The 26533-nt window shown below is 39.3% G+C and overlaps 1 protein-coding gene across 1 annotated transcript in view; it reads right to left on the bottom strand.

The window, feature by feature from the left end:
• The window catches only part of LOC131235065 (uncharacterized), a 34514-nt gene extending 8366 nt beyond the window's left edge, over positions 1-26148 (bottom strand). Inside the window, exons 1-16 of the mRNA XM_058232172.1 lie at positions 25879-26148; positions 25756-25801; positions 25555-25622; positions 24851-25426; positions 24217-24458; positions 23966-24037; positions 23682-23816; positions 14986-15104; positions 14448-14750; positions 14265-14352; positions 14016-14121; positions 13819-13932; positions 2013-2176; positions 1738-1858; positions 1155-1379; positions 867-1057 (exon numbers count right to left, since the gene is read on the bottom strand). Coding sequence (XP_058088155.1) covers positions 867-1057; positions 1155-1379; positions 1738-1858; positions 2013-2176; positions 13819-13932; positions 14016-14121; positions 14265-14352; positions 14448-14750; positions 14986-15104; positions 23682-23816; positions 23966-24037; positions 24217-24458; positions 24851-25426; positions 25555-25602 — 2504 coding nt within the window. The 5' untranslated portion in view covers positions 25603-25622; positions 25756-25801; positions 25879-26148. The remainder of the gene's footprint in view (positions 1-866; positions 1058-1154; positions 1380-1737; positions 1859-2012; positions 2177-13818; positions 13933-14015; positions 14122-14264; positions 14353-14447; positions 14751-14985; positions 15105-23681; positions 23817-23965; positions 24038-24216; positions 24459-24850; positions 25427-25554; positions 25623-25755; positions 25802-25878) is intronic.
• Positions 26149-26533: the final 385 nt, after the last annotated feature.

Below are 26533 nucleotides of genomic sequence, written 5' to 3'. Positions count from 1 at the left end.
GTGTGTGTGTGTGTGTGTGTGTGTGTGATCCAGGGTTCAATCCCTGATACTGTTACCTTTCAAAAAAAAAAGAAGATCAATCTGAGAGTTTTTTCAGGCAGTTCCATCCAAGGAGAATCCTATCATGTAAATGGTTTGGGTAGTTGAAAAGGGCCCAAATTCAACGGCTAGAGTTCCTATCTGTCTTATTGCAATACATCGGGATGCATTCTAGCAAACCTCAAGAACACAGTAAAAAAAATCGCAAGAAATATATAACAAAAACGGCTACATAGGAAACAGAAGATGAATCATACCAAGTTATAAATTTAAAAAGCACACTGCGAAAGTACAAAAGTTCTTTCAAAATTCAAATTAGACGCACACAATCCGAGGTACAAAAATGGTTTCAAACTTCAAATTTGGCACCTTCACTGATTCAAATATAGCAATGACAATAGAAATACATTTCCATATTCACACAAATACAAATGCTTGTATCCAAAGAAACACAGATTTACAGTTCATATCATAAAGGTTCAGGAAATGGTAAACAAACTGAGAGTTTCAGATAGGAAACAGCGACTAAAGTCCCATGGTTGCCTACCACTATGCTATTTAGTACTAAATGAGGGCTGAGGATGCTAAGAGATGAATGAAGATTTTCCAGCACAGTACCAGTGTTTTAACTTTACAGGACAGGAAACAAATACATCCTATATGTCCAACTGACTAATTTAAAACACAGACATGGCACCCAAGATGGTGATATTTTAGCACATGCTAGGGTTCCAGAACAAAGAAACCAAATCAACTATCACCAGATCTTTTACATTGTACCACTGCAGAATCTTAACATGATAAACAGCCAAAACAATGGAGCCTACCTGGGTAGAACATGTTGATTGTGGATCTCAATGTCTGTGTAAACTTCATTTCTGATATTCAGGCAAAGTGCTCTCATCTTCTGGTAAGCAGTAGTAAGAGTCACAACATCAGTCACTGTGCCCTCACAATTGCTGGCAACAAACTCATCAGTCTCCGCCAGATGCCGTCTTGATCGCTTTTTTGCAGCAGCCTAGACAGAACAGTATTTCAGAAAATACAAGTGGAAGCAGATCCGTATTAAATAAAATTGAAGAAAGCATCATTGAGGCAAATGTCAGTTTTTAAACCTGGAAATAACTGCAGAGTTTCAACTGTGCCTCTGGAGATAGTATATCGTGAAGAAGAGTGTATAGCTTTACAGCAGGTACCAAAGCAGGAGCAGGAGTTCCAGTGGCTGGCCTGAAAACATCCATCACTCCAGAAGGTGATGACTCGTCCAGTGACTTACAGTTCTCAAAGAGAAGTGCAAGAATCTGCTCAATTTGCTCCTCAATATCTCCTAAGATGCGGTTCTGGTCCATCAACCATCAATTATTCATAGTATTTTAGAAGAGTTACACAGTTCAAAAAAGACACTAAGAACTGACTCAAAGAAATGCCAGAGAAAGCATAATGCCCTCTCAGTCATAAAATCTAAGAGAAACAAGCAACAAAAATAAAGTTTCATTCTGTATTTGATCCATCATTGACTCACCATGCAGAGATCACAAGGCACAGACCACATTGAACAAAAGCCATTGGGCGATGAATGGACCAAAAAGAGAAGCATAAAAATTTAACATCCAACAACATCCTTCTTTTGAAACCAACCTAGCTATAGTACAAAAAAAGAAGCTACTAGCAAAACATGTTTAATGGAAATTCATGTACCTCTTGATGACTCAAAGTGCTCTTACTGCTTCTCTTCAGTATTACAGGTGATAGCAATTCATGCACTAACATGAGACAGTCTGCCGTGGGGGTTGCAACATCCATAACATAAGAAAGATATCTGTCCAACATTGTAAATTAAGACCATCATCAATCATAAAAATTAGAAGATCATTCAAAGGAACACCACATGTAGATAAGCAATGATATTGGCCAAGCTTTTCTTGAGAAAGTATAGCAGAGCGAAGCAAAGTCTAATAAACATGCTCTAATACCTTAGTTTTGTGTATGCATCTGAAACCCCATAGTAGGATGCGAACTCTGTTAGTAACCACTTCCATGGTCCATGCAACAACAAATTCCTTTGCTGAAAATGCAGAACTTTCATCGCAACTTCCAAAACCAAGTCATAAGCCACAGTTTCTGCAACAGAACCACACTAGAACAAAGGACGTATATGCCATATTAAAGACAATGAAACAGTCTGCAATGGAACTACAAAGTTCAAACGCTAGACAGCAAGACCCTAAAAGAGAGTGGTACGGTAGAAAACTACTAAAATTTTATAACTGTAAAGTTGATGGGTTTCCATGGACCGTAATGCTCCACAGCTAAAATGATAGAAATCCCAAACACGACCAGAAAATGAAGGCAAACAGAGTAACCAGAAAATTTAAAAACCAGCAATAAGTGTTACTGACTGGGGTATTTATCTTTGCCGGGTATTGACAAGCCAGCTGTCCCAAGCTGGAGTACAGAAGGGGTTGTGTCAAGTGAGCAGCAGATCATCATACCTTTTCCAAGCAAATTATAAGAATTCTTGATTATGGGAGAAGCAGGATACATAAAACTTGCCGAAATAGTTAGGACAAGGCTATGATGGTGGAGATAGTGATGATGAATGGGGTAAAATGTGCTTGATAAATAAGATACATAAGATCGACCAAATTCCATTAGATCTCTTAGGGCATGTTTGGAACATGGGATTAGGTGGTATGGAATGGCATTTGGTCCCATGAAAATTCCATCTGGTGTTTGGAAACAATGGGAAGGATTGGATTAATCCAGGTATCATATCACCCAGTCCCAACAGTAGAGACCGCGGGATTTCTAGTGGATTATGAAATACACTACATCTATGGGCCCCACATTGATGCATGTGTTTTATCCACGCCATCCATCCTATGTGCCCTTTACACGATATTCAAGTTGCACATGCATATAGATGACCGACATCAGTTGTGAATATGGTCAATTGATTACAATTCCATGGTCCACCAAACGCAGGTTTCACTTAATACAATGGTTTTCCCAACAAAAGAATTCGATCCCAAACGTGGGATTGGACGGTCAAAATACCATAGTATTTCTAGACATGCAATCATTGTGCAACAATGGTGTTGATTTAAATGGTATGGAATTGCATTAGATGGAAATTAATACTATTATTGCACAATGATTGCATGTCTGGAAATACCATGGTATTTTGACGGTCCAATCCTACATTTGGTATCAAACTCTTCATTTGGAAAAAAACACTATATTAAGTGAAACCTGCATTTGGTGGACCATCGAATTGTAATCAGTGAACCAGATTTTACAACTGATGCCGGTCACCTATATTGATGCAGGACAATTAACCACTTACTCTAAAAGCTCGAACTATTAGAGTATGGCGAATTAATCCCTTTATCTCATAGCCCAGGCCCCACATCCCATACGTTTTAGGACCTCGGCCAAACCCCCTTCGTGGCCCCAAATCATATGGGCAACCCACCCCGAGTGTGTCCCCGCATCCCACGAGCTACCCCACTCGAGCCCGGTGTGAAATGCACATTAATCACCCCTGGTGAGGAGTCTCGAACACGAGACCTCCTCCGTGGGCCGCACCCACCCCGAGTGTGCCCTTGCATCCCACAAGCGACCCCACTCGAGCCCAGTGTGAAAATGCCCCTACATTAATCACCCCCGGTGAGGAGTCTCGAACCCGAGACCTCCCGCTCTGATACCAATTTGATGCATGACAATTAACCACTTACTCTAAAAGCTCGAACTATTAAAGTATGGCGAATTAATCTCTTTATCTCATAGCCCAGGCCCCACATCTCATGAGTTTTAGGACCTCGGCCAAAGCCCCTTCGTGGGCCCCAAATCATATGGGCAGCCCACCCCGAGTGTGTCCCCGCATCCCACAGGCTACCCCACTCGAGCCTGGTGTGAAATGCACATTAATCACCCCTGGTGAGGAGTCTCGAACACGAGACCTCCTCCGTGGGCCACACCGCATAAAAATCAGTCCCTAGTCTAAGGGATTTTCTAATTTCAATTCAAGGAACCCTAAGGTGATAAAAAGGGGTAAATCAATTAGGGATCATGTAATCTAGGATTAGGATTCATGAAAAATGGCTATGAGAGGATAAAAGAGAATAAAAACCTGAGCCCAAAGATGATCCCCCGTGTAGACAGCAACAATGGCCCAGATGGACGTGCGTGTGATCCCGGCCGCACGTGTGTGGGGCCCACTATTCAGAAAAAGGCCACCTTGGCCCTGGTCGGCCAGGGATGGACTCCAAAACCCCCAAATCTTAGCTCGATCCGATGTACGGTTTGTGCGTGGTGCTCTGCCGAAGTTTCAACTCGCCTACAGGCCAAAATCTGGAAACCTGCTGTAATAAAGAAATCTGATGCAACAAAAGAACAAATTCGAAGTACGGATAGTGGGGGAAGATGAAAAAAAAAATGATGGAAGATGGGGATAAATTGGGATCGATGTGAATACGCACCACGGTAGTTAGCCCTTCGAAAAGGGAGGGCTTCGCACCCACTTTTGAATTCTTCCACAACTCACGAAGAGAGAAGAAAAATAAAGCAGGAATTTTTTTATTAACTTCAATGAATGAAAAGAACTACAAGGGGTGCCTATTTATAGGGAGAACCCTATACCCAAAAACTCGCACCATGTGCGACACCTATTACTTGGCGATGAAGTAAACTAAAATAAAAATCAAACAAGAAAATCTAAAGCGTTCACGATATTCTAAATAATAACAATAAGCAAAACCTAAAATATAAAACTAATCCGACGAGTGGGCCACGATCATGAGATCCCATGGTGGGCTTTTCTCGACTATCGGGCCACTTTTTCTAAACCAAAACTTGACTTCTAGCTAGGAGGCCCTCCCTGGACGTCGTCATCAAGCCAGATCGATGGTACGGTCCTCCTTTTACGTACCTACGTGCGTAGGGGGGGCGGCGTGAGTGCGCGTGATGTCCCCATCATATATGCATGTGCAACTCAAATATCACGTGTAAAGGGCACATATGGATGAACGGCATGCATCAACGTGGGGCCCACAAATGTAGTGGATTTCGAAAACCACTAGAAATCGTGTAGTATCTACTGTTGGCACTTGATGATATGATACCTGGATTAATCCAATCCTTCCGTCGTTTCCAAACGCCGGATGAAATTTGCATATGCAACCAAATGCAATTCCATACTACCTAATCCCACATTCCAAACAGGCTCATCTTTCATGCACCTCACCACAAAGAGTAATGCTCCATAGGTTTCATGGATTTCATAATGCTCCATAGGTAATATGGGATGAATCCCAATGATAACACCACATAGTGGAGGCAAATAGAGTAACCCAAAAAAAAAAAAAAAAACATCCAAAATGTTTTAAATAGCATGTGGTGTATAGCGTAGCGTTTGGCCCTTTATGACATGTAGCGTAAGCTACATAGCGCATAGCGTAAGCTACACGATACTTAATATTTTTTAATTAAAATAATAGAAAACTACAATAAATTTTACAAAATGCATAATTCCTACGAGTTATTGACTGCGAATCTAGATCATCAACCACATATTTCCATGCAAAATCTCCGTCTCTTTGCCTTCAAACATCTCTAAGTGTGACCTCTTTTTTATTTATTGAAACATTACAAATTCACAATATGGACCACAATTTGGATGGTTTGGATTGATTTAAGTGCTTTATCCATGATATGGACCACAATTTGGATGGTCTGGATTGATCTAATGTAGTGCCACATGTGATGGCAATGAGTCGCCACCATTTTAAAATAGGTGTTGAACTAGCATAGAAGAAGAAAAAAAAAAGTAGATTTTAGGTAGCATATGCTACTACCATGTAGCTTAGCTACCTAGGAGCTCCGCTACGTAGTGTACACTACGCAATGTTTTAGCTACACTACGAGTGCTACTGAAAACACTGGGTTATATATCTTAGCCTAGTAGTGATGTGGCAAATGGTCCCAAGCCCAAATGACTAACGTCGAACCTCCTCCAAGCAAATCTGAGAATTCCAATTCAAATCTTAAGTATTGGCAAAACAAATCGTGAAACATAGTCCTTTGCAGTGGGGGATGGAAACCACATCTGTTTTTTGGCGGACTGTTGGTTGGGCGACTGCATTCTTAAGGAGGCCTTCCCAAACTTGGCTCTTCTAGCTCCTAACAGGAACGTTTCTGTTCCTCATTGCTTTTCTAGATCTGGCAAAGAGGTGGTTTGGGCTCCCCATTGTTGTAGAGGTCTTTCGGATGAAGTGTTAGCGTTCATAAGCCTTCTTAACAGGCTTAAGCACATCCAGTTAGAAAACTATATGGAAGACTCGGTGTGGAGGGTCACATCTAGGGGAGATTTTTTTCTGAAAGATGAAACAGACTTTATTAAGGCCCACCAAGCCAAAAAAGGAACAAAACAGGAACAAAGAGAGAAAAGAGCTATACAAACCACCCAGCCCAATCCAAACGAAAGAAAAAGAAAACTATCCAACCCACCCAGACCTAAACTCAAAAGAGAGCGAAGGACCCCAACTAACACCTCAACCACCCAAACAAAGGCGGACCTAAACAAAATACAAAGAAGACCACTTAGAAATAATTGACAAAACCCACCTAAGCACTCCCGCGGCCTTAACATCTCAAGAAGATTTTTTGTCCATCTTTTTACAGATTACTCTCTTCGCCTCCCTCATCTCCTTACTTCAACTTTCGGTTCTGGAACTATGGTGGCCCCCCTAAAGTAGCCGCTTTGGTTGGCAGGGAGAAACAGGGTGCTAACTGTGGATTATTTGAAAAGGCATGGTGTGGTGCTTCCAAACATATGTATCATGTGGATGAGGGATGTGGTTAATCATCTCTTTCTTCATTGCCATTTTGCAAGGAAGATTTGGGACTCCTTCACCTTAAAGCTTAACATGTGTTGGGCGATACCATGATAATTACCAGATTTTCTTGCTGCTTGGGATGAAAGAGGTGTTGCAAAGATGGGAAGGTGGTGTGGCATATCATGGCCATGGCAGCCCAATGGCCAATTTGGGCCGAGAGACATAGACGGTGTTTTGAAAACATATCTGAGCCTATTGATTTGGTTATTCGCAAGATAGCCTCTTGGGTGGTTGATTAGGCTTCGGGGTTAAAGGAGCTTGATGCTTGTGTTCTCCTTGCCCTTTTGGGCTTGTAATTTTCTCCTTTTGCTTTTGGCTTCTTTTTTTTTTTCCGTCTTGTTTTGTAGTGGCTTGTGAATAAAATCGTAACTATACAAAAAAAAAAAAAAAAAACAAAACAAAACAAAACAAATAGATTGTGGTAGTGGTGGTTGTGATAAATGGGGTAGAAGGTGCTATGACTCTGATACAGAAGATGCAACAAAGTGAGTCCATTGGATCTCTAAAGGGATCTCTCATGCACTTAACCACAAGGACTAATGTTCCAGGGGTTTTCATGGACTGTAATGCTTGCTCCACAGATATAATGGTATAAATCACAACGATGACCAGATAGTAAAGGCAAATGGTGTAATCCGGAAAATAGAGAAACATCCAGCAATAAATGTTACTGAACAGGGTATATATCTCCGCCCGGTAGCCATGCGCAGGCTAGTCCCAAGCCCAAGTAAAGGAGGACTGGTGTCAAGCGGGCAGTCAATCATCAAACATTTGCCAAACAAATCATGAGAAGAACTGTTTCTAATCTTGATGATTGACAAGACAGGATGTGTAAAGTGTAGCCCAAATAGTTGGGGGACAAGCAAGGTGTCCCGTATCAATATCGGTTGGCGTAACGGTGACCTCCAAAACCGATATGGATACGGAGTCGTAATGGCGATACGGGGGCATAACGGCCCATAACGGCGTAAAATATTTTTTTGCCAAAAAAATATGTATTAAATCCGGAATATTCTAAGCATTCCAAATATGCATTCATTTATAAATTGGAACATGTTTATGGTGGTGTAACGGTCCACTCTTTGGTGAGAAGCTGTATCGGACTATCTGATTAATTTTTGAACCAAGTAACCTGAATTTGACTACAAAATGTATATATTTAATTTTCTAAATACCTAATTTATATACTTAACAATTTAATATCTTTCTCCCAGTAGTTCTTTAAAAAAATGAAATTAAATTCAGGTAGATGGCATAGCACATAGCGTAAGCTACACGATACCTAATATTTTTTAATTAAAATAATAGAAAACTATGATAAATTTTACAAAATGTATAATTCCTACGAGTTGAATCTAGATCGTCAACCATATAGTTCCATGTAAAATCTCCGTCTCTTTGCCTTCAGACATCTGTAAGTGTGACCTCTTTTTTATTTATTGAAACATTACAAATTCACAATATGGATCACAATTTGGATGGTTTGGATTGATCTAAGTGCTTTATCCATGATATGGACCACAATTTGGATGGTCTAGATTGATCTAATGTAGTGCCACATGTGATGGCAATGAGTCGCCACCATTTTAAAATAGGTGTTGAACTAGCATAGAAAAAGGAAAAAAAAAAAAAAGTAGATTTTAGGTAGCATATGCGACTGGCTTAGGCTACCGAGGAGCTACGCTACGTAGCGTACACTACGCAATGTTTTAGCTACACTACGAGTGCTACTAAAAGCACTGGGTTATATATCTTAGCCTAGTAGTGATGTGGCAAATGGTCCCAAGCCCAAATGACTAACGTCAAAGCTCCTCCAAGCAAATCTGAGAATTCCAATTCAAATCTTAATGATTGGCAAAACAAATCATGAAACATAGTCCTTTGCAGTGGAGGATGGAAACCACATCTGTTTTTTGGCGGACTGTTGGTTGGGCGACTGCATTCTTAAGGAGGCCTTCCCACACTTGGCTCTTCTAGCTCCTAACAGGAACGTTTCTGTTCCTCATTGCTTTTCTAGATCTGGCAAATAGGTGGTTTGGGCTCCCCATTGTTGTAGAGGTCTTTCAGATGAAGAAGTGTTGGCGTTCATAAGCCTTCTTAACAGGCTTAAGCACATCCAGCTAGAAAACTATATGGAAGACTCCGTGTGGCGGGGTCACATCTAGGGGAGATTTCTTTCTGAAAGATGAAACAGACTTTATTAAGGCCCACCCAGCCAAAAAAGGAACAAAACAGGAACAAAGAGAGAAAAGAGCTATACAAACCACCCAGCCCAACCCAAACGAAAGAAAAAGAAAACTATACAACCCACCCAGACCTAAACTCAAAAGAGAGCAAAGGACCCCAACAAACACCTCAACCACCCAAACAAAGGCAGACCTAAACAAAATACAAAGAAGACCACTTAGAAATAATTGACAAAACCCACCTAACCACTCCCGCGGCCTTAACATCTCAAGAAGATTTTTTGTCCATCTTTTTACAGATTACTCTCTTCGCCTCCCTCATCTCCTTACTTCAACTTTCGGTTCTGGAACTATGGTGCCCCACCTAAAGTAGCCGCTTTTCTTTGGTTGGCAGGGAGAAACAGGGTGCTAACTGTGGATTATTTGAAAAGGCATGGTGTGGTGCTCCCAAACATATGTATCATGTGGATGAGGGATGTGGTTAATCATCTCTTTCTTCATTGCCATTTTGCAAGGAAGATTTGGGACTCCTTCACCTTAAAGCTTAACATGTGTTAGGTGATACCATGATAATTACCAGATTTTCTTGCTGCTTGGGATGAAAGAGGTGTTGCAAAGATGGGAAGGTGGTGTGGCATATCATGGCCATGGCAGCCCAATGGCCGATTTAGGCCGAGAGAGATAGACAGTGTTTTGAAAACAAATCTGAGCCTATTGATTTGGTTATTCGCAAGATAGCCTCTTGGGTGGTTGATTAGGCTTCGGGGTTAAAGGAGCTTGATGCTTGCCCTTTTGGGCTTGTAATTTTCTCCTTTTGCTTTTGGCTTGTTTTTTTTTAGTGGCTTGTGAATAAAATCATAACTTTACAAAAAAAAAAAAAAAAAAAAAAAAACAAATAGATTGTGGTAGTGGTGGTGGTGATAAATGGGGTAGAAGGTGCTATGACTCTGATACAGAAGATGCAACAAAGTGAGTCCATTGGATCTCTAAAGGGATCTCTCATGCACTTAACCACAAGGACTAATGCTCCAGGGGTTTTCATGGACTGTAAAGCTTGCTCCACAGATATAATGGTATAAATCACAACGATGACCAGATAGTAAAGGCAAATGGTGTAATCCGGAAAATAGAGAAACATCCAGCAATAAATGCTACCGAATAGGGTATATATCTCCGCCCGGTAGCCATGCGCGGGCTAGTCCCAAGCCCAGGTAAAGGAGGACTGGTGTCAAGCGAGCAGTCAATCATCAAACACTTGCCAACAAATCATGAGAAGAACTGTTTCTAATCTTGATGATTGGCAAGACAGGATTTGTAAAGCGTAGCCCGAATAGTTGGGGGACAAGCAAGGTGTCCCGTATCAATATCGGTTGGCGTAACGGTGACCTCCAAAACCGATATGGATACGGAGTCGTAATGGCGATACGGGGGCATAACGGCCCATAACGGCGTAAAATATTTTTTTGCCAAAAAAATATGTATTAAATCCGGAATATTCTAAGCATTCCAAATATGCATTCATTTATAAATTGGAACATGTTTATGGTGGTGTAACGGTCCACTCTTTGGTGAGAAGCTGTATCGGACTATCTGATTAATTTTTGAACCAAGTAACCTGAATTTGACTACAAAATGTATATATTTAATTTTCTAAATACCTAATTTATATACTTAACAATTTAATATCTTTCTCCCAGTAGTTCTTTAAAAAAATGAAATTAAATTCAGGTAGATGGCGTTGCCAATTTCGGGCTGACTTGGAGGACCAATCTATGCCCCAAATTAGCCTCAAATTCATGCAATTTATTGTCATTATCCAACTTATGTATTAGTGGACATTTATTGGATAGTGAATCATGAAAAAAATCAAAAGGCCCTATTTTAAAAAATAAGAGTATACAAAATAACAATTAAAACTATCCAAATAATTTGATTTTGGCATTGTGAGTTAGCAATTGCAGTTTATAATTTAATTGGTAAATTTTAAGTTAATATATGTCTTTCGTACAATTTTTTAAGGGCCCAAATTAGGCGGGACTCGGATTGTGAAGGGTAGCACACATGTCAAAGTTTTTTGGGCCCCACCCATGATGAATGTGTTATATCTAAATCGTCCATTCATTTGACGAGATCGTCTTAAGGCTTGACACGAAAAATAATACAGATCTAATTATCAAGTGGACCACACTGCAAAAAGCAATGGGGGATTGAACGTCTACCATTGAAAACTTTTTTGGGATCACAGAACATTTAGATCAATATGAAATTTGTTTTTCCTCTTCATTCAAGCCTTTTTGACCTTATGAACAGATTGGATGGAAAATAAATGTTACAGTGGGCCTACGAATTGTTTAACGGTGAAAATCATCATCTCCGCTGCTATTTTTGGTGTGGTCCAGATGATCTTTGGATACGATTCATTTTTTAGGTAATGCTCTAAAATAATATTTAAAAATAGATGAACAGTGTAGATATAATAAATACATCACTGTGGAGCCCATAAAACTTTGATCTCCTTTGAACCGTTCGTACAACTCGGAGCTTGAGGAGTGTCAGCGCTCGTCTCAACGTGACACGTACCTACAGCAGCTTACGCTTGCAAAAAAAAAAAAAAAAGGAGAAAGAGGGAACCGAAAAGAAAAAAGAGGGAAAGAAGAGAAGAAAAATTAGGGAAAGAGGGAAAGAACAGAGAGAGAGAGAGAGAGAGAGAGAGAGAGAGGAGGAGGAGGAGGAGGCCGCAGCCGCAGCAGGGCCGTAGCAAGCCGAGAAGAGGAAGAAGAAGAAGAAGAAGAAGAAGAAGAAAGAGAAGAAGAAGAGGAAAAGAAAGGAAAAAGGTTAAGGTTTTTTTATTTTTTTTATTTTTTTTATTTTTCCAAGGCCCGTAACAGCCGTTACAGGTCAGTAACGGCCGTTACGCCCGTAACGGGCCCGTAACAGCCGTTACGTGTACAAAAAGGGGACTCGGCCGATACAGCCCCGTATCGTGTAATGGGTACCACCGTTACCGTTACGTATTGGCCGTTACGGCCGATACGTAACCGTTTTGGGACACCCTGGGGACAAGGCTATGATGAGGGTGATAATGTGTAAAAAGTGCCTTATGACTCAGATACATTAGATAGAGCAAAGTGAGTCAATTCGATCACTAAAGGGATCTCTCATGATCTTTGCCACAAAGAGTAATGCTCCACAGGTTTTCATAGGTTTTTGGATTGCAATGCTCAATGGTTAAAATTGTATAATCCCAACAATGACGATTGACCAGTGACTGAAGGCAAACAAAGCAATCCAAAAACATGCAACAATAATGTTACTGAATAGGATATGCATGTCTACCTGGCAGCAATACGCCAGCTGGTCCCAAGAACGAGTGAAGGAGAGTTGGTGTCAGGTGGGCAGCCGATCATCAAGCCTTTTCCAAGAAAATCAATCGAATTCCTGATTCAAATCTTGATGATTGCCTAGCAGGATTTATAAAACCTATACCAAATAGTTAGGACAAGGCTATGATCAAGGTATTTACAAACGGTTACGTAGCGGCCGTTACATAACGGTAATTATGTAACAGTGGGCGCTGTAGCGGCCATTTCAAAAAAAAAAAAGGCCCATAAAGGCACTGTAACAGTCCGTTACGGGCTGATGCAGGCTTGGCTATGATGACAGTAGGTGATGATAAGTGTGGTAAAAACTATGAAGTGCTTGATGACAATGATACATACGATAGCAAAGTGAGTACTTTAGATCTCTAAAGGAATCATGCACTTCACTGCAAAGAGTCTCCTTGACTTTTAGTGGCTTCCCAAAGCATCAAAGAGAAGGGGTTCTTACATTTACTTCACTAGGTATTTTAGAAGTCAATAAAGCCAAAGTACGACACAACTCATTTTGCATATTCTAATGCATTATAAGACAGGTGGCAGAACTCGTCTAGTTACTGTTGCACCAGAAAAGAGAATAATGAGCTGGATTTGAAGCATTGTTTTTGGCAGTCTGAAGATCATGTGGTAAGGATATTGGGACAGTTCAGTCCACTTGCTGAACAATTTGGATTGTCGACAAGTGCCACCCTGGCACACGTGCAACACACACAAGTTAGTGCTATCAGAACCAAGAAATAGTGCCTGAAAAACAGGACAAATGCCACTTTTTCAACTGACGTTTTTGGTTCCCCACCATGTTTCTACTGCACAGGATTTTTCCCATGCATTGAAATTCAAAAAATAAGTTCAACTTGTTTTTTGCCTGACTTGAATGCATGCTAAAAGTTGCACCTGTGTGAAACCTTGTTGATATTCACTCCAAAGAAACAAGAAAGTATTACCAATAAGAAGAGCCAAATACCCACTGAAAATCAACCAAATTTATGCATTGAACAAATTTTTGAATACAAAAGTTATGAAAAGCCTTCCTAATATTGCAAGTAGGAAAATGGTCACTCACCCATTCACTTTTTCATGAATGCAGTATTACTATCAAGTTTAAAAAATTAAGCAGTATCAGACTCTTCAATGACATTTTCTCATTACCAAGATGCAAGAACATCTGTAGCATTTTCTAAGGATATTGTTTCAGTCAGTTCTTTATAAAACTAGAATCAACTCCGCTTTCAAGCATCCACCCTTAGCACAGAAAACCACTTGAAAGAACAAGTACAATTTGGCATCAGTGATAACTTCAGAATAGAGTAGATCTTATACCTTAAGAGAGCCATTTTCATCTGGACTAGTTGTGTAATTTATATAAAGCTGTAGTCGGCCCACGAGTTCATGCTCTGGCTCACGATAAATGGACCACCAGCGAAGTTTGTCACCCTGCATAGAGTACAGTTGTAACATTGCCAACACAAGTACTGCCCACTGTCCTGAGAGCAATCAGTTGGGTCCAAAATGCTTACCGGGTCATCTGCAATAGTTGCCACCTGGGCAAGGACACGACCATAAAACTTCCCCTTAGAATCATGCACTTCCACAATTAGGTCATCTCCTAGACTATCAGGAAAGCTGTATTTTACACAAAACAAAAATGTGTCAATGTAATTCTTTAGCACAGAGCAGGAGATGTACCAATTCTGAAAGGAAGGACTTAGCTATAGTAACAAGGGAGAAAACGATGCACAGGAAGGACATGACACATCAATACATACAAGACATGTGTTTCACCAGATCCAGGCTGCATTTTGACTGCATCCTCCTCAGTTGAACTTTTCAATCTCAACAGACAAGAGTATGTTTCTGGAACCAGGTACACAAATCCGCTTCAGCTAGAATGATGTATAAGGAAATAAATAAGAAAAACCAGCTCCTGGTAGAGTGCAGTTTTTATATACCTTGCACTTCTTCATAAGCTGAACGGTTCCGCAGGGTAGTAACCCCAATTTTGAGAAGCCCAGAGACCTGTTTAATGTACTGAGTACTAGCATGAACATATGCTAGGCTATGCCGTGAGAAAGAACTGTTGGCAGGTAATCGAGGCACAACGCGAACATTCCGAAGAGCTTCCCATCCAGATGAGATGGTTGACCGAAAATTGGATATACGGTGGCGAAGGGATTCCAACTTTACCATTGGTGGCTTAAGGGATGAAAAGCTGCAGCCTGGAGGCATGTCTGGAGACATTTTCACTTTACGAACTGCACCATGAAAAGGACAAGAAAGGACAAATGAGACTAGAAGGAAAAGCAAAGGCACGTACATAGACCATATTACCAAAATCAGGAAAATTGTGTAGACCATATTTCCAAAATCAGGAAAAATGTGTAGGCTGACTGCATGGACTCATCCTATGTAACATGTCCAAAGCTTTTTATTCTTTTCCTGTCACCGGATCCTGCAGAAGGCAACAACTTCTAAAGAATGAAGCAGTACCTTGCACCTTCATTTTGCCAATGGTTTTCTTGGGTTTTGGTGCAGCTCCTTCACTGACAAGCTCTGAAGATCGTTTTGCTAGGAGCTCTTCCTCTGATTGCAACAAGACCTGCTGCAAACTATAATACCGAGAATAGAATAGGAAAAAGTAAAGGAATAGGTATAAGAATCAAAGAAATCATTACTTGAAGTTGGTAAACAAAATAAAGGAGCAACACACTTGGGCATGCAAAACATTGTTTACATTTTCTCTAATTCAGCATGCAGTATGCAGGCTGCAAACTGAATCAGATTCAACAATGATATGCATGCTCCAAAACCTACAGGAAAGACGATATAATGCAATGTACTTTATAATGTTAGTGTGTGGGTGTGTTATGTACACAATCTTTTTGTGCTCCTCGGGAGTATGTAATAGTGCTCTTTAGTATTATATAAAAAAGGGTGTGTTAGGTTTTCAATCTTTAACACACAAAAAGGGCCTCTTTCCCTAAACTACTCTCTCCTTTTTCCTTCCTTCACTTTCTTCTCATTCCTTCTTCCTTCTCCATCCAAACCTCACAAATCAACTTGGTCTCAGAGCGAGGTTCTTCACATTGATTGGTGCTACAAGATTCTGCTAACATCAACTGTTGTACGATCCATACTGTTCTGTTTTGATAGAGAAGAACATGGTTTGATAGATCTTGACTTTAGAAGAATTATGGTGATTTTTGTGAGACTTTTAGAGCACATTTTAAGGTACGTTTCACTCATTTTCTCCTTCGACAGAAAAACCCCAAAATTTTATTTTTCTTCTATTTCTCCCAAATCGATAGCTATTTCCTTGTAAGTCCTCCACATGCTAGATCGGATTTGCTATGTTTAACTCCTCATTGAGGTGTTTCTGAGAAAGGAAGTGATTTGAGGGTGTTGTGAAGCCAAACAGAGGCCGGTTGCACCGTTTTTGGGTCCCTGCAAGGTGTCCCGTATCGGTATCGGTTGGCGTAACGGTGCCCTCCGAAACCGATACGGATATGGGGGCGTAACGGCGATACGGGGCCGTAACGGCGCATTTTTTTTTTTTTGCCAAAAAAATATGAAAAAATATGGATTAAATCCAGAATATTCTAAGCATTCCAAATATGCATTCATTTATAAATTGGAACATGTTTATGGTGGTGTAACGGTCCACTCTTTGGTGAGAAGTTGTATCGGATTGTCTGATTAATTTTTTAACCAGGTAGCTTGAATTTGACTACAAAATTCATATATTTAATTTTTTAAATATGTAATTTATATACTTAACATCTTGATATCATTTCTCCCAATAGTTCTTTAAAAAAAATAAAATTAAATTCAGGTAGATGGCGTTGCCAATTTGGGGCTGACTTGGAGGACCAATTTATTCTCCAAATCAGCCTCAAATTCATGCCATTTATTGTCATTATCCCACTTATAAATTGGTGGACATTTATTGGATAGTGAATCATAAAAAATAAAAATCAAAAATCAAAAGGCCCTATTTTAAAAAATAAAAGTTCACAAATTAACAATTAAAACTATTCAAATAATTTGATTTTGGCATTGTGAGTTAGCAATTGCAGTCCATAATTTAATTGTCAAATTTCAAGTTAATATATGTCTCGTGTACAATTTTTTAAGGTTTGAATTAGGAGGGACTCGGATGTAAAGTGCAGCACACGTGTCAAAGTTTTTTGGGCCTCACCCGTGATGAATGTGTTATATCTACACCATTCATCCATTTTGCCAAATAATTTTAGGGCATGAGCCCAAAAATGAGGCACATCCAAAGCTCGGGTGGATTGCACCGTAAGAAACAATAATAATTAAACGTTCACCATTAAAAATTTATTGAGGGCTAGAAAAGTTTTAGATCAAGCTGACATGGGTGTTTTCCTTTCATCCACGTCAATGTGACCCAATTAACAGGTTAGATTGAAAATAAACATTACAGTGGACTTTAGGAAATTTTTAATGGTGAGCATTCTATAACCACTATTTCCTATGGTGTGGTCCACCTGAGATTTGGATATTACTAATTTTTTGAATCCTGACTTAAAATGACGTTGCAAAATGGATGGACGAAATGGATAAAATATATACATTATGGTGAGGCCCACTTGGGTCTGATATGATTGGATGGAAAATAAATGTTACGTGCGCCCTAAATTATTTAACCGTGAAAATCATTATCCCTGCTGCTATTTTTGGTGTGGTCCAGATGATCTCTGGATATAATTCATTTTTTGGCTGGCGCTCTAAAATGATCTCTGAAAATAGGTGAACGGTGTAGATGTAATAAATACATCACCGTGGAGCCCATATAACTTTGATCTCCTTTGAACCGTTCGTACAACTCGGAGCTCGAGGAGTGTCAGTGCTCGTCTTTGCGTGACACGTACCGCAGTCAGCTGCGGCAAATAAAAAAAAAAAAACGGAGAGAGAGGGAAACGAAAAGAAAAAAAGAGGGAAAGAAAGAAAAGAAAAAAAGAGGGAAACGGGAAAGAAGAGATTGGGAGAGAGACAGAGAGAGAGTGAGAGACAGAGAGAGAGTGAGAGAGAGAGGAAGAAGAAGAAGAAGAAAGGAAGCAGCCGCAGCCGGGCGCAGCCGCAGCCGCAGCTGCTCGAGAAGAAGAAGAAGAAGAAGAAAGAGAAGAAGAAGAAGAAAAGAAAGGAAAAAAAAGGTAAGGTTTTTTTTTTTTGTTTTTTGTTTTTTGTTTTTTTTTTTTTCAGGACCCGTAACAGCCGTTACGGGTCTGTAACGGCCCGTATCGCGTAACGGGTCCCACCGTTACCGTTACGTATCGGCCGTTACTGCCGAAACGTAACCGATTTGGGATACCCTGGTCCCTGGGAGTCTTACTGTACACCATATCTCATCGTGTATGTGTTGATGGTTGAACGTCATGTATAGAGTGATACTTGTGCCGAGTTTGAGCCTTCTGTGACTCTGGTTGTTGCATAGCTTCTTCTTCCCTATTTCTGAACCCTCAGACCCTCATCTGGACTATGCTTCTTTAGACTTGTGATTGTCTCTATCCTGTGGTCCTCTTTTCAAGCTGTTTTTTTCTCTTGGGTTCTTGTGTGTGGACCCTTATGGAGGACAAGATGTCTTAAAAATTTGGTGTGGGACCTTCGGAATCGCATCCCTTGTTAATCACAACCGCAAAGTTGAATGGTAACAACTACTTGCAATGGGCACAATCTGTAAAATTGTTTTTAAAGGGAACTATATCATTATCTAAACATACCAACTGGAAGAGGTGTGGAGTTAGAATTAGACTGCACAAGCTCCCCCTAACTATTAAGAGGATGGTGCTCTACTCTCTAATCTTATATATTGTCGGTTGGTTGGTCGACTTATTTATATCACCATTACCTAACCGGATCTATCTTATGTTGTAGGTGTTGTTAGTCAATTCATGCGTGTCCCTCATACAACGCATTTGACGGCCGTGTATCGTATCCTTCAGTATCTTAAGTCTACTCCGAGTAAAGGTCTGCTTTTTCAGCAACATGATCATCTTCATCTTTCGGGCTACTCCGATCCTGACTGTGTGGGCAGTTTACATGATCGACGGTCCATTTCTAGATATTGTACATTTGTAGGTGGCAATCTTGTCACTTGAAAGAGTAAGAAACAGTCCGTTGTTACACAATCTCCCGTCGAAGTTGAGTACAGGGTGATGGCTCATGCCACGTGTGAACTTGTTTGGCTTCGAACCCTCTTGCAGGAACTTGGCTATAGTCCTTCCAACCCCATTCCTTTGCACTGTGATAATCAGGTCATCATTCACATTGCCAACAACCCACTGTTTCATGAGCACATGAAGCACATTACAATTGATTGTCACTTCATTCAGGAGAAGGTGGCTAACAAGGACATTGCAACTCCCTTCGTTCACTCTGGAAAATAGCTAGTTGATGTCCTCACCAAGTCTCTCACTCGCGATGCCCTTCTACGTCTTATTGGCAAGTAGAGCATGATTAACATATATGCTCCAACTTGAGGGGGAGTATAGGAAAGATAATGCAATGCAATGTACTTTATAATGTTAGTGTGTGGGTGTGTTGTGTACACAATCTCTTTGTGCTCCTCGGGAGCATGTAATTATGCGATTTATTATTATATCAAAAAGGGTGTGTTAGGTTTTCAATCTCTAACACACACAAAGGGCCTCTTTCCCTAAACTACTTTTTCTTTCCTTCTTCCTTCACTTTCTTCTCATTCCTTCTTCCTTCTCCATCCAAACCCCACAAATCCACTAAACCTTCCCAGCAGACAATGCATTTAGGTGTTACCTTATATGTCATATCCCAGGTTATAAGCCATCCAGTTAATAAAGTGTGTTTCAGTATCCAAGCATAATGTCCTTCTTGTATGGACAACAATAAGCATGCACAGGGATCAAAAGAACAATGTCATCCCTCTTTCTCAACTAGTTTAAAATGTTCAGCATGGCCCATTAAATACTTGATGATTAAAGCTACCCAAATCAACATGGACAAGCCTTGTAAGTTCCAAGCATACTTGCGTGTAGTGTTCGAAATATCGGGAGCGCATTACGTATCGCATCCTTGGGATACAGATACATATCGATTATCGCATGGGATATATCGTTTGTATTAGGTAATTTATCACACTTTTTGGGATACATGGGCACACATTGGAAAAATGATTGAATTTTTCAATGAAACTTCAGGGATTGTTGAAAAAGACCTTAATACATACTTTTAAATCATAACATCTCAAAAAAGAAGTGCAAATAATAGGTTTTCTTTGGATAGGGTCCTAAACTATGTGCAGTCTGACTTTGACTGAACAAATGCAACTATATTCAAATTAAATGTATAACATTTAGAGTGTATGTGATGATCATTTCATCAAACACTCCTAAATACTTCAAAATTAATCTCAATTGACAGCTAGTTGAAGGAAAATTTAAAAATAATAATAATATTTTAATATTTTTTTTATTAAAAATGATTTTTATTTTTTTTTAAATTAACAAGGACTTAACAAATAGGTAGATCAGCCGTCGTACATGCTTGATTTCATGTTTGGAGTGCAATATTGCAAGCAATTTGGGAGAAATTGGGGAAATTTTGAATGTTTCCCAATTTTTCCTAAATCGGACTACCTACACTCAAATTTCAAATTTAGATTGTATATGAATGATCATTTCATCAAATACTCCTAAATACTTTGAAATTAGTCTCAATTAACAGCTGGTTGAAGGAAATTAAAAAAAAAAAAAAAATCAAGAACATGAAGAACCAATGGATATCAAAATCAAAGCTCCAACTCCATGATTTTTCATGCAAAACATGAAGAACCAATGGATTTGTAACCATTTGACACTGATTTAACATAATTTCAAGAAAAAAGAGATCAGATATTGAAAATCTCACCAGATCAAACATGCGGGATATATCGGTACCACTTGTGTGTTTCGTATCGCACGGGTGGGATATAAGATATATTGTTGGATATAAGATATATCGACTGATATCGTCAATATTTAAAACATTGCTTGCATTATTTCAAAGAAAAAATTTCAATGATGACGTACATTGTATAGGTGATGAGGACATCCAAGTATCATACCAGAGGAGGAGGGCTGAGCCAGCCTCCTTATGGTTAGACGGCCATTACATGGGGCCCACTTGGCCCAATTCACATTCCTAGCTACATTGAAGACCCCACATGCATGTTCGTGCATCTTTGAAGACCTTACACTGGGAAGATGCACGTGGGCTATATATAGGAGCTTAATAGACACATTGGACCGTTGAATTAGGTGGACACGATAATCGGACCGTTGGATCATCATCATCGGATATCTTGATCGTGGACCCCCATGGGCCACGAAATAGTTTAGTTGTTTAGACTGTTTACATGTTTCATTATTTTTTGAATACCTTATATTTGTGTTGAGATTAGAGAGTTAGGAACAACTTTTAATTTATTAAACGTCTTTATGTTGAGAATCTTATCTGAGAGCGTCTTTTTGTAAAAGGTCTTTTTTGATACTAAAAAAGAGAAAGATGGGCATGTGAAGCCCTAATACCATTAATTTGGAAAAAAAAAAACTTTGTATTTTCTTTTCTTCATGTGATTTGAAGAATACTCCATGTGATTTAGAGTTTGGGTGTGGTGTGATTCCATTTCCCATTTAACAGAGGTGCGAGGTCTCCATCTATCATCTTCATTCTCTCTTCCTTTCAATCCAAAAGAGGTATTTTTCCAAAAAACTTCATCTCTTTTCTTCTCTTCCTATCTAAAAGACCATCCAAATCATATTTTTCTTCAACTTTTCATCATCCAACTTCAAACCTAATCGAAATCAACCATTGAGGACCCAAAAAGCCTAGCCAACGACCCACACGTATGAGTCCCTGGGCTAACCGCATGGACAACTGCTGAATCCTTTGATTTCCCCCTGCTTCCCCCATAAAAACCCATTGATTTCTCATCTATAACCCTACCCTAAACCCTATATTCCCGATTTCCTATTTTCCTCAATTTCTTAAAACCTTAATTCTAAAATTCTCAATTCCCATTAACCCTAATTTTCCAAATTTCAAACTTTCCACTTCCTAACCCTAATCATAAAAACTACAAATCTGTTCCTTGAGTGTGGAACGTGCCTATGCTAAATTGGAAGTTCTATCCTTCCATCGAGCCTAGTTTTAATTTATTTATGTGATTCATTAGCATGTGTGCATGTGATTTAAGTTAAATTAAATTTTATTACCTATTATTTACTCTTAATTACTTGGTGGATTAGCATCTTTTGTTAATTAAATTACTTTATGAATTCTTTCATAATCTCCACGTCGCGTGCTAGCATTAAATCATGTGTCCTACATCAATAGGTTTGATATATCGAGGAGGTTATTAAAACTCTGGCATGTACCTTCTATGTTTGAAGTGGTAAACTTTTTGGTACTCTAATAGATCTCGATTGACTTTATATCTTTTTTCTAAATTCTTAATGATCAATAATTAATATATATATATATATCAAATATATATATATATATATATATATATATATATATATATATATATATATATATATATTGTAGCATGTATAAGTTTCGATTCTAAATGCATCCAAGAGTCTATTTGGATTTGGAACCTCCCAACATATTTGGTACCTTAAAATACAATTAAACCTATTTTATATCTTTAAAGGCTATGATGATCTGTGCACTTGTCTAAGACTTCAGCCATCTTAGTTCCTACATGCTAGAAAGTTAAGGTTCGCACTATTTGGATTCTTGGACTTTTGATCAGTTCTTCTCCAAGAGGCTTGAGACATGGAATGACTTGGGAAATTGTGGCTTCATTTGTTACGCTATAGTTTTTGAATTCTGTAGATATATTTGAACTGCAGGAAAAAAAAAAAACCCAACTCCAATCATTTTCAAGTTCTGTTTATCAAGATCGTGTAGCATGTTGCATATAACCTTTGTTTTTAGAGAAATGATTGACAAACCTTATGCATTCTTAAGGTTAAATGGACCAAACAATGAATGGGTTTCGTCAAGTAAATGTTACAAACTTACAATTGGAAACCTTGATTTTTAATTATTCCTACTTTTGCCATCTTATAATTCTGTTTTCCAAAATTTCCTATTATGCTACATACAACCTTTGTTCTTATGGTTTCAATGACCAAACAAAGAATGATTTCCATGAAGGCACACAGCAATTGAGCACCTTATGTGTTCATACCAATGAAAGACACGATACAGTGTATTTAAGATGAGTGATTCAACCCACATGAAGTTTGCACAGCTATTGCGTTAAATAGAGTAACAGAGGTCAACATTGACCTCTCTTGAAATGCATTCAAACAGGGCAGCCTCATAACAAACTAAGCCAATAGTCGTTAAAGACATATTTTAGCATCAGTATCTTCCATTAGATAAGGAAACAGACTTGTGTTGAATTAGCTGGAACCAAAATATGGCGAGATCAAGTACTTTGATCATGCCACAGATGTTCACATAGCCTACTTCTCTTTCCCTAATGCTATTAATGGCTCATAATGAAGAGAATACTTGAAGCATGGTTAAAGAACTCGGTGAATCGTTCGGCCCACTTGTGGTATCAAACTAGATTGGGTACTACTGAATCAGAGTCTACTCAGAGGTACTACTGAATCAGGATCAACTTGGACAAGTCGAGTCGTGCCGGACTTGTCCGAGTCGTAAAACCATGACTTGAAAATGGAAGGAGTGCACTGAGACAGGAGTGGCTTTTGCAATCAGCTCACATTTGTTCGTGAGTTTAGATTTGAGTTAAGCATTGAAGAATCATTAAGAAAATCTCAACATTTCCAGATAAAAATGCTTGAAAGATCAATCATATCATATGTAAAATAAGATCACAAGAATCCCATTCAAGATAGACAGTTGCAAACAGTTCATTGCTAGGAATGGCAACTATCAATAACCAGATACTCTCCAACAGAATCATATAATATTTACAATCACTTGCAAATCCATTGAACATCACATTTTGCAGAAAGGACAAATTGATATGATTTCATATTGAATCATGGTAGCATCCATTCTTTGGTTGTGCAGTTAAATTATTTCCTACCTGGATTTTATTTTTTTTTGTCACTCAATGCTGATTACATAATAAAAGCATCAAAAACAAGCAGGAATGAACTCACCCAAATGCATCTCGCAAGAGTGCACATTCATTATTCAAAAAAATGGGAGCCTCCACACAACCTTTGGCCCATGAATTTAGGCAAAGTCGCACACAAGCGTCATATGCAATCACAGCATGCCAAGGCCCTTGTCCGCTGAATCAAGTGACATGACAAGAAAGAGATTATGACTGATTACATATATCACATACTGTGTAACTGGTTCCAAAAACATTTGTTTTAGTCAGAACCAAATGCCAATAGAAATAACATAAATTGCAAGAACAGGCTAAATTAAAACATACAATGCATGAAAAGTGGGAACACGAACAGGTAATGAACCGGATGGTGCAGCAGCTTCCGCACCAACAGTCGTCCTGTGAAATTTATAAATAAATAAATAAGAGATAAAATGCTTTGTTTGAGTTCAATACACTTCAACAGCATGTGTCTACATGCCCCCTGAAATAGTTTTCTGCTTTCCATCACAAGGTCCCTACATGAATATAAAATAAAAAATAAACAAAAAAAAAAAAAAAGCTAGAACCATACACACCTAGCGCCCTGGTCAGGCAGCCTAGTCCCTGCATTGTTGTGTGTGCCGGCCCTAGAAGGCATGCTTCTGGATACATTTGACTTTCGGGTAGAAGAACCATTTGAATCCATAGTCCATGGTCTAGAGTCTGGAATTTCATCACCATCTTGAATAATTTCTGGACGAGTGCCACGAAATGGAGGAGCACTCGGCACATCAACATTGGGAATATGCTTATTCGGCAAGCCTCTCCCGTGAGGATCCTGAAAACATTTATTGTCAGCTAACATGGAGTCATAACTCGTAAGTGCAACTGAAACAAACAACATGAATATGTGTGCTGTTAGCAGAGGAAATCAGGTATAAATTCACATAACGAATTACTTGTGTTTCTATTAATATCTTTATTTAAATGAATATAAAAGACAAATCAGAAATCTTAGAGCTAATATGAGAAAGTTTAATATCATGTTTCCAAATTCTTGCAATTTGTTAAGGATCCTAAACTACCAGATATGAACCCAAAAAAAAAATGTTCCCAATGACTCTGTAAAACAGTTGTATAATCAAATACCCCAGCATTAATACTAAATTACTAATATATAAGTCCAAAAGTACAGAAACCATTAAGGACATCTGATAAGGAGAACATTACCTTCTCAGCAGTGGGTCCCACATCTGCCCGCAATGGAATGTTAGAAGAGTAGCTTTCTACAGGATAACTACCTTTAGAAGGCATGCAACTGCTCTTGTTTCCCGTGTGAGCAACAAATTCAGAGCTACCACCAGAATCCGACATCTCATCTTCTGTATAATCATTCTTCCCAATTGGGTACCGCCCGGCTCCAGTTCCTGTTTGGCCATTCACACGAACCTGCTGCTGCCGTAGTGTCTCCCTCGACGAACTGAAATCCGAGTAGGCGGAATCACTCGCATACTGCTGCTGCCTCGACGATGAATTCGCAAATGTATGACCCTTTCCGTTTGGCATCCTTCCCTCTCTGTCATCCTGCGGTGATGAATCGAGGGAGTACCTCCCGCCATATATCTCCTCCTCAGAATCAGAAGATTCTTCCATGTCAGACCCGAAACCACTATCATCAGCAGGCACTGGACGGGAGAGCGGTATAGCCCCTGTCGCCAAATGCCCACTTCGGAATTTAGATGTGGGAGGGAGCCCGAAGCTCCTATTACTATCTCGGACATTATGTATAGCATTGCTTCGAGGTCCCTAATTAAAAACCCCAAATTCAGTTTCAATTTTTGAAAATTCCACTAGCAATGAAAAATCAAACAGTGGACAGCCTGTGACAACATTGGACAACGGTAAGAATTTTTTTGAAAGGAAAAAAAAAATACCTCTCGAACCCACCGAAGGGCATTTGGATCGAGTCCTTCCGTGAACATTTTAGTGTTTCTAAATTCGCCTGGATTCAAAAAGAAACCCTAATTACACTTCAAATGCAGCGAATCAAAGTAGTAAAACTCGCAAAAATAAAAATAAAAAAACAGAGATATTTGAGAAAAAGAAAAAACAGATCGATGAAGAAAAACACGTACATGCTACTGATAGATTCTTAATTGAATCTCTCCACCAAAATCGATGCTAGAACAACAAAAGATTCATGTAACTCATCTCAAAAAAAAAAAAAAAAAATCATGAAATAATGGAGATTCGACTACCAGAAGAAATGTTGCCGAGATTTTGAGATTGTAAGACACTCGTTTCTTTCCACCGAAGCCGCTTCTTCTTCTCGGCTGCTACTACTGCAGATGATGTGCTCAAAACCCTTTCCACATTTTCTGCATTCCCACTGCTTTTAATAGTTTCAAATTTTAGAAATGTATTTTTCAAAATGAGAAGTGAAAGAGGGGACGGAATATTTGGAATCCTCTGGCCACGAGTATGTGCTAGTGGGGCCCACAGTTCGGTGGTCCAGACCGTTGAGTTGATGAGCCCCACCGTGGATGGACAGTGCCCCAGAAACACACCCGATTGGACAATTACAACCCTGTAAACGTAGCATTAAGAAATATATATTTATAGAGCACCGGTCCGCATTCCATGAAAAAAAAGGGGCGGAAGAATGGATGGCTGGAACCTTCCGATTCAAGAGCGTGGTCCATCCACGATAGAGCCCATCAGATCAAAGTTGAATGAATGTGGAATCCACCTTTGGGCTTGAAGGGTGTGATACTGTGTCCTAGACGGATGCTAACCTATCCTCAGATCCAATAGGTGGAAGGCATCTCAACCGTTCATCGAGTGAAAGCCAACGAGGATGTTCGAAATTCAAACATCAATAGATCAGACGATCCTAACCATCAGACTAGCGGA

This window comes from Magnolia sinica, chromosome 2, assembly GCF_029962835.1.
Source record: "Magnolia sinica isolate HGM2019 chromosome 2, MsV1, whole genome shotgun sequence".
NCBI classification, from domain to species: domain Eukaryota; kingdom Viridiplantae; phylum Streptophyta; class Magnoliopsida; order Magnoliales; family Magnoliaceae; genus Magnolia; species Magnolia sinica.
Note: the sequence above shows the minus strand (reverse complement) of the source record. Positions and strands in the feature narration are given on the sequence as shown.